Genomic DNA, 14,756 nt, shown 5'->3' on the forward strand with positions numbered 1-14,756 from the left:
ATATATATATAATAACCTGCCTGTTATGGGTCTCAGACATTTTTGCTGATTCTTTAAAGAGTCTTCAGATTTTTCTTGTTTTTTCATTTTGAAAAATTTTCTTTAATTCTTTTGTTGCTAATTTTTTGCTCCTTTTTGTTAGAACCCAACATTTTATTTCTATTTTATTTGTATGAATTTTTGTGGCACATGTGTATGTATACCATGTTTGTGTCTGATATCCATAAGAGGGCATTGGATGCCTGTGACTGGAGTTACAGATGGTGTGAGCCACTAAGTGGATGCTGGGAAGGGAATCTGGGTCCTCTGCAAGGACGGCCATCTCTCCACCTCCAAAGATCCTAGATCTTTAGCTGCCATGTCTTCTCATTCCTGTAATTTATCCCTTTTACTTTTTGTTTTACTTTCTGCGAGAACTTCTTCAACTTTATCTTTAAAAAAAAGGAACCTCTTCATGTGTTAGTCATACTAAAAACATCTCTACATACTCTTTTTTTAGCATCTTACTTTTGATACATAGACGTAAATCTGTGAAAAAGGTATTGATAGATATTTTTCTCAAAAAAATAATTTTCTAGCTGGGCAGTGGTGGCGCATGTCTTTAATCCCAGCACTTGAGAGGGAGACGCAGGTGAGTTTCTGAGTTCCAGGCCAGCCTCGTCTACAGAGTGAGTTCCAGGACAGCCAGTGCTATACAGAGAAACACTGTCTCAAAAAAACAAAACAAAACAAACAAACAAACAAAATTTCCTTCTCTCTAAACTATTTGTTGTCTGTATCTTGTATTAGAGTCTTCTCACTGTACTTCTTGCCCACTTTCAGTTGTGTAGCAAAGAAGGAAAGTGCTGACTTTTAAGCCATGAACACAGAACTGTAGTGCATTGACTGCATTCACAGCAGGGCCTTCTGCTTAGCTGATGTTGAGGATCCTCCATGTTGGATTCTTACCCCTTAAGATTAAAATTTCTGTTGTTGTTCTTTCTGTGTATGTGAGTGTGCATATACGTAGCAGCGGATGGGGGTGGAGGGCCTTGGGATGTAGAAGAGGGCATTGCTTCCCATGGAGCTGGAGTTACAGGCAGTTATGAACTGTTTGACATGGATGCTGAGAGTCAAAACTGTAGTCCATTGACTGAGCAGCACTGAAGTTCTTAACCACTGAGCCATCTTTCCAGCCGCCAGTGAGGTCTTTCTTCCCAGGTTGCCTTTTCCTTAGAAAAGGCACCTGTGGTCTCTTGAGCATGTTGGCCAGTACTAGGAAAAAGCAGAAGGTCTGGGGTGTCATTGCATTCGTCATCTATGTGTGTACATTTTCCTGAGCTCTAGAAGAACAGAATACACTCTTCTCGGATGGGCCCAGTGTCTAGTCTTGTCTCTCTCTTCTTAAATTTTGAAACCGGGTTTTTCTGTTTAGACTGGGCTGGCTGCAAACCCACAGAGACAGACCCTCTTGCCTCAGCCTCCAGAGTGCTAGGACTGAAGTCATCAGCCACCATCACCAGCTCTGTCTTTCTCTGACTTTCTTTTTCCTTATTATCCAATTTGTGAACAGCTACCACATGGATATATACAACTTTGTAACAGCCCTTTGTTGTTTTCTTAGCAGTTCTTTTCCATACATTTCAATTTAACACTCCCACTACTGGAATTTAGTGGTTACTGAATTTCCATTAAAATCTTAGAGTGAGGGAATTACTGTGTGAATTCATGACTGACTGATTCCTAACACTTCTTTTTCTCTCCTACCTTCCTAAGAAATGCCATGTCAGGGAATCGTTGGCCAAATATACCTCTCAAATCCTAGCACTTGCTGTTGTTTCATCTCTGTGAGTACCTACCATGTAAAAAGAGAAATAACCAACTGAAGTTAGAATGGGCAGTTCCATTAACAAGTGGAGATAGGAGGCAAGAATAATGTAAGCTGCCATCCTTCAACAAAACCAGAGAAGATTATCTTTACAAAGGGTATCTAGGTATACATTATTGATTTTTAAAATTTTGCAGCCTTACTAAGGTATCAGGAAAATGTCAGTAAGTACACCAACATATGCATAATGGGACAGAAGAAAAAAAGAATAATTGCTTAAAGAAATAAATAATGGCTAAAGTATTTGTAAAATATGAACTTTAAAAAATGGTCTTAATATTTCACATTATATTCATAAATCATCATTTTATCTTGTACACCATTACATATATATGTACCTTGTCATTTTATGATTTTAAAAATTAAGTGTCAAAAAGAAAAAATTTAAACAATGTTTCTTTTTAAAAAAATAATTTTATTAATTTTTTTGAAAATTTCTTACATGCATTCAGTGTATTTTGTTCATATTCATTCTTCCCTCCAACTCCTCTTAGATTCAGCCCCATCCTGTCCTTTTATATGTATAACTTAACAAGACCATATTCTAAACATGAAAGTGAAATAAAGGTACTCTCAAATAAAGGGAAAGAATTCACTTGAAGCAGACTCACCTTATAGGAAACAGAAAAGGAGAATTTCAGCTTGAAAGTGATCATCTCAGAATTACAAACAAAAGCACCAATAAGGGGGTCCCATTAGAGAATATTTCCTCTGTTCTCCTAAATGGTTTAAAGAGCAGTTATATAGAACAGCGTGCATATGACTTAGTACACATATGATAATGTGATATGTTAATAATAACAATACCACAGAGGTAGGAGGAACCAGAGCTGCACTGGGGTAAAGAAGTGACTAATCAGAAACACAGGGCAGCAGAAAGCAGAACTACACAAAATCTCTGTGTGTAAACAGCAACTAAGACGACTCTAGATTAGCTATAACTAACATCAAACAAAGTAGATTTTTAAAGGGCTGTAATTTTAACAAGGAAAATCTAGCCAGAAAGTTACAAAAGTTCCCCAATGCACACACAAACATACACACACAAAACTACCACAACAACATCAACGAAGCCCCAAGACACATGGAGCAGACTCACAGAAACAGACAGGGAGACGAGGCAGTCGGACTGTAGTGATTGGTGTCTTCCCCACCCTGCTTTCAGTTGTGCTGGAAACTAGTTAGACGCTGGCAGGAAAGGAAAAGCCAGCCCCCTGTGGCCATCTGTGGAACACTTTCTACCAAAAGCAGTCTCCACATTACTCTCAAGCTCCCGTGGGATAGTCTCCAGGACAGAACAGATGCTGCCCTGTGAAATAAGCTACAATAAAGTTAAAAGGATAAAAGTGTCCTGTGTGTTCTCCTAAAACATCACAGCAACTAGAAAGCACTGTGGATGTTGGAGGAAGTCACAAATACATGGAAATTCACACACTCATGAGTAGTCAGTGGGCCACAGAATATACAAGAAAACTAGGAAGCCATCTAAAATGAATGAGAAGGAAACAGCAAAGTGAGTGTGTTCCAGTAGAGGGTATTAGACTCTCACACCTGTTCTGAATCCATACCTCACTATGATTCCAGTGTTTAACATATTATCCTAGAATGTTACCTAAACTATTTCTTAAATTTGGTGCTTATCAGAGTCCATTTTTATAAATATTTAAATTTTGGAAAAGCTAGTATTTTGAGATTCTCTAGCTAACTTAAGGATCCTGTCAATGCTACAGGAAGCTCGATGCAAGTGTTTGTATGATGCCATCCATAGGATACTTCTGTACTGGAGGAATGGCCTGTCTCCAAGTTCACTGGTCCTCCACACTTTTCCTCAAAGGACTCTTGCTACTGGCAGACCTCTTTAGCTCTTGTTCAACCTATAACCTGTAGCTTCCTTGATCGTCCATCCCTTTTGCTCTGGGACCTGACCTTGTGTTCTTTCCGGTGGTATCTTTAAGGGAAAAAAAAACATTCTAAGGGTATCTCCTTCAACTGCAAGACTCAAAGATTGTATACCACCACGTAGAAAGTAAGTTCAGATTTCACTGACAAATGGTGGGCAAACAGGGCACCATGAGACAGAAGGGGAGTCTTATCTGGGTCACAGCACCTTGTCTGATCATATATGGCACAGTCTTGTGGCTTTCTAGATTATCAGTAATAAATACACCAGAGTTTTCAAAACAAAGCAACCAATGAGCATCTTATTTCCCAGTTTTTTTTTTTCTTTTAATGTTTTGTTCATTTTGTTGTGTGTGTGTGATGCTAGGATAGAATTCAGAACCTTGTAAGTGCTATACAGATTTTTGCCACTAACTACATCCCTAACCCTCTTTGTAGGGTTTTTTTTTTTTTTTGGTTGCCATGTTAGTCCCAACTGGTGGTATTCTAACAAGCAGCTGCAGCATTAAACAGTTGCCATTGATTGCTGGACTAGAACTGATTGAACAAGTGTTCTCTTAGGTCAAAGAGCTGTCCCAAGAACATGCCCCATGGGCTGAATACCAGCAGTTCTCCAGGGCGGGGCTAGAAAGCTCTAATTCTGCTCTGCCCAGTGGAGGTTGCTAGGCTACAGGTTCTCACATTTTTCCTAGTTACAAAGCTGGCAGTTTCCTGGGCTTCTGTCAGTTTTGGAAAGGAAGGTGGGGTTAAAACAATGTTAAATATCACAGCACTTGAACCATTTGCAGGGATCCAATGTTCTGGAATATATAGCACTCAGCTTGTTCTAAGTTGGAACGGAACATCTGAGGATGGGTTTGGCCTTTTTTGTCAGTGGGCTGGCTCGTTCCTTTATGGAAAAGCAGCTTTTTGGAGTTCCTGGCTCTGCCTTGTCCCATTGGAATCATCCCAAAGGATTTCAGTGCTTGCTTTGGACACTTTTATTGTGGCTTATCTCTTCTTTAGATAGCATGTATTTTCAAACTACTCTTTTTCAAAGATTTGTCTATGAATTGTGTTTTGAGTCCTTTCGTATTTGAAGCCTGCCATCTCTGCCATAGCTTCTATGTGTTCCCTTCATAAAACATGGTAAAATTATGTCCTCACATATATGCACACATACATAAACATGTTTACTGGTATGCAAAACAAGAATGGGTCATCTGTTAAGGCCACCACAACAAAATACTAGTGTAGGTGACTTCTAAAAACTTGACAAGTTTGAAGGCTGGAAGTCTAAAATCGGATGTTGGTGGGTTTCCTTCTAGGGCCTCTGTGGCTTTTGAAGGTCTGTCATCTGTGTATATGGGTAGCCAGGGACATCCTGTTCTTAAAAAGATACAAGTTAGATTGCATTGGTACCTCACTCCTAACCTCTTGTAACCTTAGTTACTGCTTTTAAAAGTTCTATGTTTGAATAATCACAGTGTATGTCCACCCCCATCAGTGTGATCAAGAAAAATCCCTTGCAGGAGTGTGCAGTGGCTTCTTTAGTTGATTTCAGATCCAGTCAGGTTGACACCAGTATTAACTATCACACCCAGTGTCTAAATTTTAAGGAGAAAGAATTACTTCATCTGATGGTGTGATTTTTCTTAACCAGGAACATTTCATTATTATTTTTTTTCTTTGTAAAGTTGAAAGTACTTTATTGATTTTACAATATTAAAAATTAAGCCTTATAAAATGTGAAATTAGGCTCTTCTGAGAAATGTGATCTAGAGAAATACAATGAGTGTCTAAAATTCAAGATTGTAAGTAAAGAGCTTTGACTTAAAGTTAACTTGTGACTTTGTTTCTGTTTTTTAAGATTTATTTATTTATGTGAGTACACTCTCACTCTCTTCAGATATAGCAGATGAGGGCATCAGATCCTATTACAGATGGTTGTAAACTACCATGTGGTTGCTGGGAATTGAACTCAGGACCTCTGGAAGAGCAGTCAGTGCTCTCAACCATTGAGCCATTTCTCCAGCCCTGTGGCTTTGTTTTTATAAGTTATACTTTAAAGGGGAAATTTGAAGCAAGAAAAGGCTATTTTATGGCAAGTTTATCATGACTATTTTAAGAGACTGAATTTGGTATTTTGGGTTTCCTTTTTTTTTTTTTTTTTGAGGCAGGGTTTCTCTGTGTAGCCCTGGCTGTCTGGGAACTACTCACTGTAGACCAGGCTGGCCTCAGACTCCTCTGTGTTTACCTCCCAAGTGCTGGGATTAGAGCCTTGCACCACCACAGCAGACCTGTGATGAATATTTGTCATGCAATTTCTGTTTTGAGTATGTATACCCTAGAGAGCTCTAGGTGAATGTATATGGAAGGTTTAGGGTAGGTCTGAGGGTTTCAGAACATGAGTGCCTGTGACCTGAAGTACATGAGCAGTAACCGGAAGGCTGCCTCCTTAATACTAAGTCAGTCATTTAGGGACTAGTTACTAAGGGACTAGGGGACTGGCTCAGCTGATAAAGACTCCTGCTGCCACCCAGACCCACACGATGAAAGGATGACTTCCATAAGCTGTCATCTAACCTCCATAGGAGGTTAGGGTACACATGCACATGTATACATACACAAAATAAAAAAGTTAAAGCCAAATAATTAAGACTAATTATTAAATTAGTTATTGCATCAGATTAACTATTTTTGAGGTTTATTAGTATTTTAAGAAGTCAGTTTCTAGAAAGAAAGAAAGAAAGAAAGAAAGAAAGAAAGAAAGAAAGAAAGAAAGAAGTCAGTTTCTCATTGTGTTATATAAGAATATAGTAACAATTTGTATAAGTTTGTCTTATGTGGAATTCCCCTTCCAGGTAAACCGATATTCAGATGTTTGAAGAATCTACTGATTATTAATTTACCTAAGAATTTGAAAATAATCTGCTTTTTACTTTGTATTTCAGCTATGGTACTAAAAGTAAAAGTGTTTCTGCAGGATAGGTACTTGTGGTCCTCAAGAGCTGGTGGTAGAGATCTGAGGACAGCTCAGCGAGGCAGCGGCCTTGTCTTTGTGCTGGCGTGCCCTCCTGGGCTCCAGCTATTTTGACAGTAGAATGTGTGACATGTTTTTATAAAGGATCTAGAATATGGGGTGGTCAGGTTGTTAAATTATTTCTATGTTTATCATCTAACTATTGAACAGAAATGTCAACTTGCTGATATAGTGCATGGGTTTTAGATTGGTGTTGGAACTAAGTTTGCTTAAATGTTAATCATTCTTTCCTAGGTGTTGGATCCTGAACAAAACCATAACTTCACGGATCACTATCTAAATGTAGCCTTTGACCTTTCCCAAGTTCTTTTCATAGCTACTGCCAACACTACTGCTACTATTCCACCTGCTTTGTTGGACAGGATGGAGATCATTCAAGTTCCAGGTACTTCATTCATAAGTATATAGCCTGCCCTCTCCTTTGAGCATACCCTTTAAAATTGGTCATGCTGGGGAGTTTCAGTTGTCTGGAAGTTAATTTGTCACTATTTAATCTTAATTCTACACAAGGGGTATAAACCATCTTTTCTATAGAGTCAGTGTCAAACAGTGAGAGTTAGTTAGTTAGTTTGTTTGTTTGTTTGTTTGTTTGTTTGTACGATGACAGATAAGAATATATGTTCTGGAATATACTAAGAAAGAGCCAGCGTTGACTTCACATTCAACTGTAATGTTGCCTTCAGGGATGATAACTTCTTTGAATGTCAGATATTCTTTTATGAAGCAGTTCTCAAAATTACAGATGAAAAAGACTTATTTATACAAAGCCAATGTCTAAAACCCATTACAGCTTCCCTCTCCATCAGGCTTTGACAGTTCTGCCTTTTTTTTCTTTCTGGAGAAATATTACACAATAATTGACTCTCACTTTCCCCTGGATGGCTCTGGCCTCATTTTCCCCTGAAAGCTCATGACGCCTTCCTTCAGGCTACGTTCTTCCTCTCAGAGATGATGGTAGATAGTGACACAGTTGGTTGTGTTTTTCAACCATGTCTTCTCCTCACTATAGTGTTAAAAAAACAAAAAACAAAACAAAAAATCCGAAACTTTTTAAGTTATACTCATCCTAACCCTTTCACTTTACTTAATTGCTCAAAATTATTTTGTCTTAAAAAAAAATCCAACATTAGTAAGTATTCATTTAGTGAAAACAGGGTAGACTCTAAATATATTCATTCACATTTAAATGTGGTAATACATTTTCATTCTGAACATTTTTACTCTTCCTAATTTTAGCTGAATTTCTTTTCTTTCTTTTCTTTTTCTTTTTCGAGACAGGGCTTCTCTGTGTAGCCCTGGCTGTCCTGGAACTCACTCTGTGGACCACACTGGCCTCAAACTCAGAAATCTGCCTGCCTCTGCCTCCCAAGTGCTGGGACTAAAGGTGTGCGCCACCACTGCCTGGCCTGAATTTCTTAATTACCTGAAAACCTTTTTATCTAGTTTTAAAATGTGGTTAGTAAAATGTTGCTTTTGTGTGTTTATATGGCTAAAGTAATCTATGAGATTCAGTTGTCCAGAAACTTACAAAGGAAGGCAGCCAGTCCATGAGATGCAGTGATGCACCGTGAGGTGATGAGGACAGTGGCAGGTGATCAGAGGTGAGCTCTGTGATGCTGCCTCCTCCCTCAGCAACTGCGGTCATCCTGTCCTCTGGGCTGTGGATATTTCCAGGCCTCTTCTTCCTACCCAGAAGATGAGTTATCAACCTATATTTGAAACCACTGTTTATTAGACAAAGAGGGTACATTAGGTGGGATTTTTCTTCTTACAGAATTTAAAGATAAATCTCTGCTCAGTCAGGCTTTTTAGTCAATAAGAACATAAAGGCTCTTAATATTATATATATTCTTTTTAAATGTGAAGGTAATTCCAAACTGATTTAGCTTAAACTTCCTTATTCTGGTTACAGTGTTAGTTGAAGTAATACTTAAGCTCATTCTAAATCTCAGATCTAGTGAATCTGCATTTAATCGACTAAAAACTGTAGCAAAAGCTAGAGAGATAGTTGAGCTTAGAGAGCACTTGTTGCTTTCCCAGATGAGCAATGTGTGGTTCTCAACACCCACATAGTGGCTTACAACCATCTATAACTCCAGTCCCAAGAACTACTACATCCTCTTGTGATTTCTGTGGGCATCTACATGGTATACAAACGTACATGTACCCAAAACATTCATATACATAAAATAAAGTAAATAAACCTTAAAAACTGAAGAAAATGTGGCAGTGTACAAGCCTGGTGGATACTTAGAGGCAAAGGTCTCTTCTTTTCCAGGGTACACACAGGAGGAGAAGATAGAGATTGCGCACAGGCACCTGATCCCTAAGCAGCTGGAGCAGCACGGGCTGACTCCTCAGCAGATCCAGATCCCCCAGCTCACCACGCTGGCCATCATTACCAGGTTTGTCTTCTTGAAGATGGGATTTTTTTTTTTTTTAATTTTTTTTTTTTTGGAGACAGAGTTTTTCTGTGTAGCCCTGGCTGTCCTAGAACTCACTCTGTAGACCAGGCTGGCCTTGAACTCACTGAGATCCGCCTGCCTCTGCTTCCCAAGTGCTAGGATTAAAGTATGTGCCACTACCACCCAGCTAAAGGTGGGATCTTTTTCTCCATGCCAATAATTCAGTGAAAGTGTTTTTTATGCACATGGTGGCACATACCTTTAATCCAAACACTAGGGCCAGAGGCAGGCAAACCTCTGAGTCCTAGGCCACTTCTAACTTGGTCTACAGAACAAGTTCCAGAATAGCCAGGGCTATACAAAGAAACCTTGTTTTGGGAGAAAAAGCAAAAACAAAAGAAAACAAAACAATAATAACAATGAAAGTCAAGCTGCTACTTTCAGACATCTTTTTTTCTTTTAGGGTCATCTTTTTCTATTCTTCTCTAAAAGACTTAAAAAAAAATAATAATCCTTGAAGTTTATCACTGGAGTGATAGAGAATGTTCTTTTCCAAAGCTGCTACCAAGTACTTAAGCCTGTGACAAGCTCTACATAAATTTTTCTGAATAGAGTTTGCCATGATGGCATATGCCTTTAATCTCAGCACTGGGAGGTAGAGGCAGTGGATCTCTCTGAGTTCAATTGAGGCCAGCCTGGTCTACAGAGTGAGTTCTAGGACAGCCAGGGCTATGTAGAAAAACCTGTACTCTTCCTTCCCTCTAACTCCCCCCCTCCCCCCAAAAAAAGAGTAAAGTATTACTTCATGTCATTTTTAGGTCATGTGTTTGAATGAAAAATAGACCCTATTGGGAATTTATGTTGGCCATAGCCTTATACAGTTTTCCTGGCTCACTATTACAGATTGATTGCACCCTCCGAACAACATGGGTCTGCCAAGAACTCCAGCAGCCCTTTCCTAGTAACTGTTGTTTTCAAGAAATGTGAAGCCTCCCTTTATGCTTGCCAGGTCTCTCTCACTGCTTTGTGATCTGTGCCAACTTTTCTGCAGGTCTATTTAGTTATATTGAGAAAGTAGGTCTAAATCCAACCAAGAATTTCTTTTTCTTAATTTGTTTTGACATATACTATGTGGGTAATGCCAGAAGAAATAAATTGAGTGATTAGCTAACATCTTCCAGCAGTGACATCACTCTGGGCTTCTAATAAGCCACTGAACCTTTATGCTAGTGTCTACATCTGGAAAGCGGGTTTAATTGAGACAACACCTGGCTTGCCTACTTCTAAGATTGATGATCAAAAGTTCGTTATTTGTAGTTCCCAATTACTGCCTCTTACATACTTGTTAGATCAAAACATGAGATTGTAAAAGCTGTAGACACTAGGGACTTTCTTGAGCAGTCTTACTACTTCTGACACTTTAAGCAGAACACAACAGTGGACAGTACACTGGACACTACTCCACTTAAGTTCCAGGCCCTGAGTTGCCAGACACAGGAGACATACTGTCATGGCGAGAGCTTTTCATCCTTTGCTGTGAGCTATAGTCACACTGATGTTCTTCCTCCCTCCCTCCCTGTGTCAAGGTCATTTGAACCTTGTAGTTCTCAGGTACTTACTGAGCTCCCCTTCCTGGTGCGAATCCTGATGTTGTATGTTTTCATAGTCTCTGTCCTAAGAATTTATACTCCTGCCTTACAGAGACATCTGCAGCATCTGGAACTTTTCCTTCTGAAATTAAAAGGAAATATTTTCAGGTCTACACACTATAAACAGACCTCTTCTTCAAACTAAATGTTCCTTTTCTTTAGTACTCCCAATGGGTTAAGAACACAGATCAGTGATAGAATGTTTACATCACGCGCATGGAGCCCTGGGTACAGTCTCTAATGTTGCCTGTCCCTCCCTACAGTCATTTCTTGGGGGTCCAGGTTAGTTGAGACTGCTGGTCTTCCTATAAGAGTGCCCTCCTCCTCAGCTTCTTTCAGCCTGCCCTAATTCACCCACAGGGGTCAGCATCTTCTGTCCATTGGTTGGATGTAAATATCTGCATGTGACTCTTTCAGCTGCTTGTTGGACCTTTCGTAGGGCAGTCATGATAGACCCCTGTTTGTAAGCACACCATAGCATCAGTAAGTGTCAGGCCTTGGGACCTCCGCTTGAGATGGATCCCAGTTTGAACCTGTCACTGGACCTCCTTTCCCTCAGTCTCTTTTCCATTTTTGTCCTTGCAGTTATTTCAGACAGGAACAATTCTGGGTCAGAGTTTTGACTGTGGGATGGCGACCCCATCCCTTCACTTGATGTCCTGTCTTTCTACTGGAGATGGACTCTACAAGTTCCCTCTCTCCACTGTAGGGCATTTCATCTAAGGTCCATCCCTTTGAGTCCTGAGAGTCTCTCACCTCACAGGTCTCTGGTATATTTTAGAGGGCACCCCCCCACACCTCTTACCTCCCGAAGTTGCCTGTTTCCATTCTTTCTGCTGGACCTCAGGGCTTCAGTTCTGTTCCCCCCCACCCAATACCTGATCATGTTCCCTCTCTGATCCCTTTCCCACCCAGGTCCCTCCTTCCCTCTCCGCCTCCTGTGATTGGTTTCTTCTCCCTCCCAAGTGAGATTGAGGTATCCTTACTTGGGCCCTTCAGCTTGAGGATTGTATCCTGGGTATTCTGTACTTTTTTGGCTAATATCCACTTATTAGTGAATACATACCATGTATGTCCTTTTGGGTCTTGAGTTACTTCACTCAGGATGATATTTTCCAGTTCCATCCATTTGCCTGCAAAACTCAGGATGTCCTTGTTCTTAATAGCTGAGTAATATTCCAAAAATACAGAACAGTTCAAGAATTTGTCTGTCATCCTTGCACTGGGGCCTTGCTAATCTTCTCTGTATTGTTCCAATTTTAGTGGATGTGCTGACAAAGCAAGCACATGCTCACGTATCTTTATACTTTGTTCTTGCCTTTGTCTTCCCTCGATGTCTGCATGGTTTCCTTCCTCTTTCACATATTTCCTCTTCTGCTTCTATGTCTGCTTCCCTCCTTCCTTTTTCCTAGTTCCCCACCCCGCCCTTTTCTACTGTCATGTCATGCATACACACAAACTCAAGTCCAGATTCTGTGGTTAAGAAAAAACATGTTACTCATTTTGAGTATGGCTTATTTCATTTAACGTGAGTGATTTCCAAGTGCATCCATTTTCCTGCATGTGTTGTAATTTAATTCTTCTTTACTGCTCAGTAAAATTCTACTGTCTGTGTACCACATTTTCTTTATCTGTCTGTTGAGGGACAGCTAGGTTGGCTTCATGTTTTGATTACTGTTAGTAGTACAGCAATCAAAATGTATATGTAAGAATCTCTGTGGTGTGCTGACTTACAGACCTGCAAGTATCCTCCCAGGATTAGTGTAGCTGGGTTATCTTGTAGGTCTAGTTTGGATTTTATGAGTAACTTCTATACCAGTTGTTCTCAGCTTCTGGGTCGTGACACTTTTGGAAATCTAACGACCTTTTCACAAGGATCACGTATCAGATATCCTGCATATCAGATATTCACATTATCATTCATAACAGTAGCAAAGCTACAGTTACGAATTAACAAAAATAGTTTTATGGTTGGAGGTCACCACAACGTGAGAAAACTGTATTAAAGAGTTGCAGCATTAGGAAGGTTGAGAACCTCTGCTCTACACTGACTTCCACACAGTGTTTCTTGTCAGCATCCCTACATCCTCGCCTGCATCTGTTGCTTCTCTGATGACAGCTATTCTAATTGGGTGAGATGGAGTCTCCATGCAGTTTTAATTTGCATTTCCTGGTGGCTGAGAATGGTGAACACTGTTTAGATCTTCATTAGCTGTGTTTCTTACTTTGAGAACTGACTCTTCAGTTCATTAGCATATTTCTTGATTTGTGATTTGGAATTTTTTGTTTTGGTTTTTATTTCTGTCTTAGGTTTTAGAGGGTTTTTAAAATTTACTTGTTTGTGACAGTATACCAATTAGCTCAGGCTGGCCTGCAGCCGTGAAGATGACTCTTGATCCCTTGACCTTTGCCTTCTCAGTGCTGAGAGTGCAGGCACCACCAAGCTCCAGTCAGTCTCTGATTTCTTCAGTGGTATTTCAAGAAAAATAAACTTAGAACCAAATTACATTGACAAATTGTGATCAGTAAACTCCTTAATATATCACCAAGAAATAAGTGCTATTTAATGTACTGCCAGATTTATTTTAGGTATCTATATTGTACAGCCAAAGATTTGGTTTTATATAAAGGGTAACAGTTGAAGATTATGTAGAGAAATAGTTGTGGCTGAAAAGACACCCTAATATTAAAAAACAACAACAACACTAATTTTAATGAAATGTGTTATGTGTGGAGACATTAGTATTTTTAAAAAAATTAACTTTCAAATCTACATTGTTTCTTTAAGGAACTGGCTGTTCCTCTTTTCCTTATTTACAGGTGGTGTTTATCCAAAAGTAAAACATTTTTATCTTAACAGATACACCAGAGAAGCAGGAGTCCGTTCTCTGGACAGAAAGTTTGGGGCTATTTGCCGGGCTGTTGCAGTGAAAGTTGCAGAAGGCCAGCACAAGGAAGCCAAGCTGGACCGTTCAGATGTGGCAGATGGAGGAGGTTTGTGCCTTTGTTCTGGTATTCTCAGTCTGGCAGGAAAAGTGGATGGTGCTATAAGTTTAACATGGAGCAAGGAGAGGGTATTAGTCCTTGAAGCAGAAGTATATATAGCTGCAGCAATAGTATGTCCACTGAGTGTGGAATAATATATATATAGCTGCAGCAATAGTGTGTCCACTGAGTGTGGAATAATATAAGGTTTATGGGTTTCTCAAGACTTTTTTTACAAATAGCAAATATTCTTCAGTATTACTATCTAAATAACATAGTTATTTTCTCCAGATTGCTACAGTGGGTACACTTTACATATGGTTTGGTGTTCTCTTTTTGAACTGGTGCAGGCAATTGTTACATCCTTAAATAATTTCAAATAAAGTTATTAGAAGCCAAATGTGACAACACCTATAATCCCAGCACTCCTGAGGCTGATGCAGGGCCAGCCTGTTCTATACAATAAGAGCCTGTCTTAAAAATACCGATGATGATGATGATGAGGAGGAGGAGGAGGAGGAGGAGGATGATGATGATAAGCTGTCCAAGTCTGCCAATACAGATCTCAATATACTAGAAAAGATTCATGTGTTTTTCTCACACAGCTTTTTTGTTTGTTTGTTTTTTCTCAAGACAGGGTTTCTCTGTGTAGCCCTAGCTGTCCTGGAACTTACTCTGTAGACCAGACTGGCCTAAACTCAAGCCCACCTGCCTCCCAAGTGCTGCGATTAAAGACGTGTGCCACCACTGCCCAGCTCACACAAGTACATAATTAAATAAATACAATTTTTTCTGAATAATTCTGGAGGTAATACCCTAAGGAGAGTTTCACTACTGCTGTTATTCAAATGCATGTGTTTCCTTTGTTTCCCAGTTAAAGTATGTGATCTTCTTGCCAGAAGGAGATTCTTTTTTTTTAATTTTATTTA

The 14,756-nt window shown here is 39.5% G+C and overlaps 1 protein-coding gene and 1 non-coding gene across 3 annotated transcripts in view; one reads left to right on the forward strand and one right to left on the reverse strand.

Moving 5' to 3' along the window:
* The window catches only part of Lonp2 (lon peptidase 2, peroxisomal), an 82,738-nt gene that overhangs the window by 32,838 nt on the left and 35,144 nt on the right, over positions 1-14,756 (forward strand). For both annotated transcript variants that reach the window (XM_031340702.1, XM_031340703.1), the window contains 3 exons: positions 7,023-7,173; positions 9,067-9,193; positions 13,703-13,836. In XM_031340702.1, coding sequence (XP_031196562.1) covers positions 7,023-7,173; positions 9,067-9,193; positions 13,703-13,836 — 412 coding nt within the window. The remainder of the gene's footprint in view (positions 1-7,022; positions 7,174-9,066; positions 9,194-13,702; positions 13,837-14,756) is intronic.
* On the reverse strand, positions 12,023-12,129 carry LOC116071618. Its single transcript, XR_004111025.1, has one exon. It is a non-coding gene; the product is annotated as a U6 spliceosomal RNA (small nuclear RNA).

Source organism: Mastomys coucha, unplaced genomic scaffold, assembly GCF_008632895.1.
Source record: "Mastomys coucha isolate ucsf_1 unplaced genomic scaffold, UCSF_Mcou_1 pScaffold22, whole genome shotgun sequence".
Taxonomy (NCBI): Eukaryota; Metazoa; Chordata; class Mammalia; order Rodentia; family Muridae; genus Mastomys; species Mastomys coucha.